Here is a 1,469-nt window from a genome sequence, read left to right on the forward strand (position 1 = left end):
GCCCTAAGCCATCAGTCAGACATCCCCCGAGGACTCCCGGACTGCGAGAGGGCACAGGCCAGGGTGAGGGACAATCCCTTGAGTGCATGAGTTTCATGCACCAGGCCTCTAGTTGTCATAATAATTAAAATATTTTTGGATGTACTGAATTTAACAAATTCAGAAAGAGAGTGTGTGTGATAGAAAGAGAATCACCCATTTGACACTTATAGGTTCAAATCTATTTGTCAAAACTTTCCTCTCTTTCATTGGCTCTATTTTGTAGCTGTTATATATTTGAATTAATTTTTTCCATTGAAAAAATTGTTGGGCAACTATTAAGGGCTACCACTATATTACTAGCAGTAAACAGCCAATCAAGGTGCCTGCCCTTTTGCAGTTTTGTCCGTGAGAAAGGAAGGCTCCGGGGACTGCCTACCATGTCCCTTCCTAATGGTGGTCTTCATTTCCCCACAGTTGATGTGGAAGATGAGGACTTTACAGCCTCTATATCGAAGCAGAGTTGCATTACTGAACAAACGCAGTATTTCTTTGATAATGATAGTAAGTCATTCAGTGGTGTATTAGACTGCGGAAACTGTTCCAGGTAATTTTTCTTCCTCATTTCTGGATCAAAGAAATTGTGTTTGCTTTTATAGTCATTACAGAAAATAATGGAGATTGTTGTTGTTTGAGTCAGAGAAATATGGATAACTGTTTTAAGATGAAAATATCAGAAATTATAATTTTTAAATTTAATTCTAACTTAGATAAGTTATAGTCCCTTCAACTATAATAATCGTTCTAGATAAAAAACCCACTTGTAGCTAGAATAGAGAAATTATATTTTTGTATTTTTTGTTTAAAGTAACTCATATTAAAATGTTTATAGAGAAATTTGCAGAATCATTCATTCTAATAAGATTAGGGTTTGCCGAAACCGGTTTGGCTCAGTGGATAGAACGTCGGCCTGCAGACTGAGGGGTCCCAGGTTCGAGTCCGGTCAAGGACATGTACCTGGGTTGCAGGCACATCCCCAGTGGGAGATGTGCAGGAGGCAGCTGATCGATGTTTCTAACTATCTCTCTCCCTTCCTCTCTGTAAAAAATCAATAAAATATTTAAAAAAAGATTAGGGTTAATTATATCAGTAATTCCAAGGCAGATGTATATATTTTTTTACATTTAAACTATTTTCAGGGGTGTGTATTCTAATTCAAGGTCAAGGTTAATGTTAGTCATCACCAGTATCCATAAAAAATCTTCAAACATTTTCGGCAAAGTGGGGATTTTTGGTTTTCAGAGGAGAGTGATAATCCATGTCACAGGTCTGCTGAGAACGGAGCAGAAAGGCAAAGAGTTGGGATACTTTGTTTTTAATGACTGCGGGCTGGTTATTTAGAAGAAATGTTAACATAGAGAAGAGAAAATACAAGGAGATGAGGTTAATCTGAGCATAGAAAAGGGCTGGAATTGTTAGTTGCTAGGGAT

The 1,469-nt window shown here is 37.5% G+C and overlaps 1 protein-coding gene across 1 annotated transcript in view; it reads left to right on the forward strand.

Annotated features, from left to right (window-relative positions):
* Nucleotides 1-1,469, forward strand: part of CACNA2D1 (calcium voltage-gated channel auxiliary subunit alpha2delta 1) — a 319,906-nt gene that overhangs the window by 297,996 nt on the left and 20,441 nt on the right. Inside the window, exon 36 of the mRNA XM_015572696.1 lies at nucleotides 457-586. Within this exon, the coding sequence (XP_015428182.1) occupies nucleotides 457-586 (130 nt within the window). The remainder of the gene's footprint in view (nucleotides 1-456; nucleotides 587-1,469) is intronic.

This window comes from Myotis davidii, unplaced genomic scaffold (genome assembly GCF_000327345.1).
Source record: "Myotis davidii unplaced genomic scaffold, ASM32734v1 scaffold49, whole genome shotgun sequence".
Lineage (NCBI taxonomy): Eukaryota > Metazoa > Chordata > Mammalia > Chiroptera > Vespertilionidae > Myotis > Myotis davidii.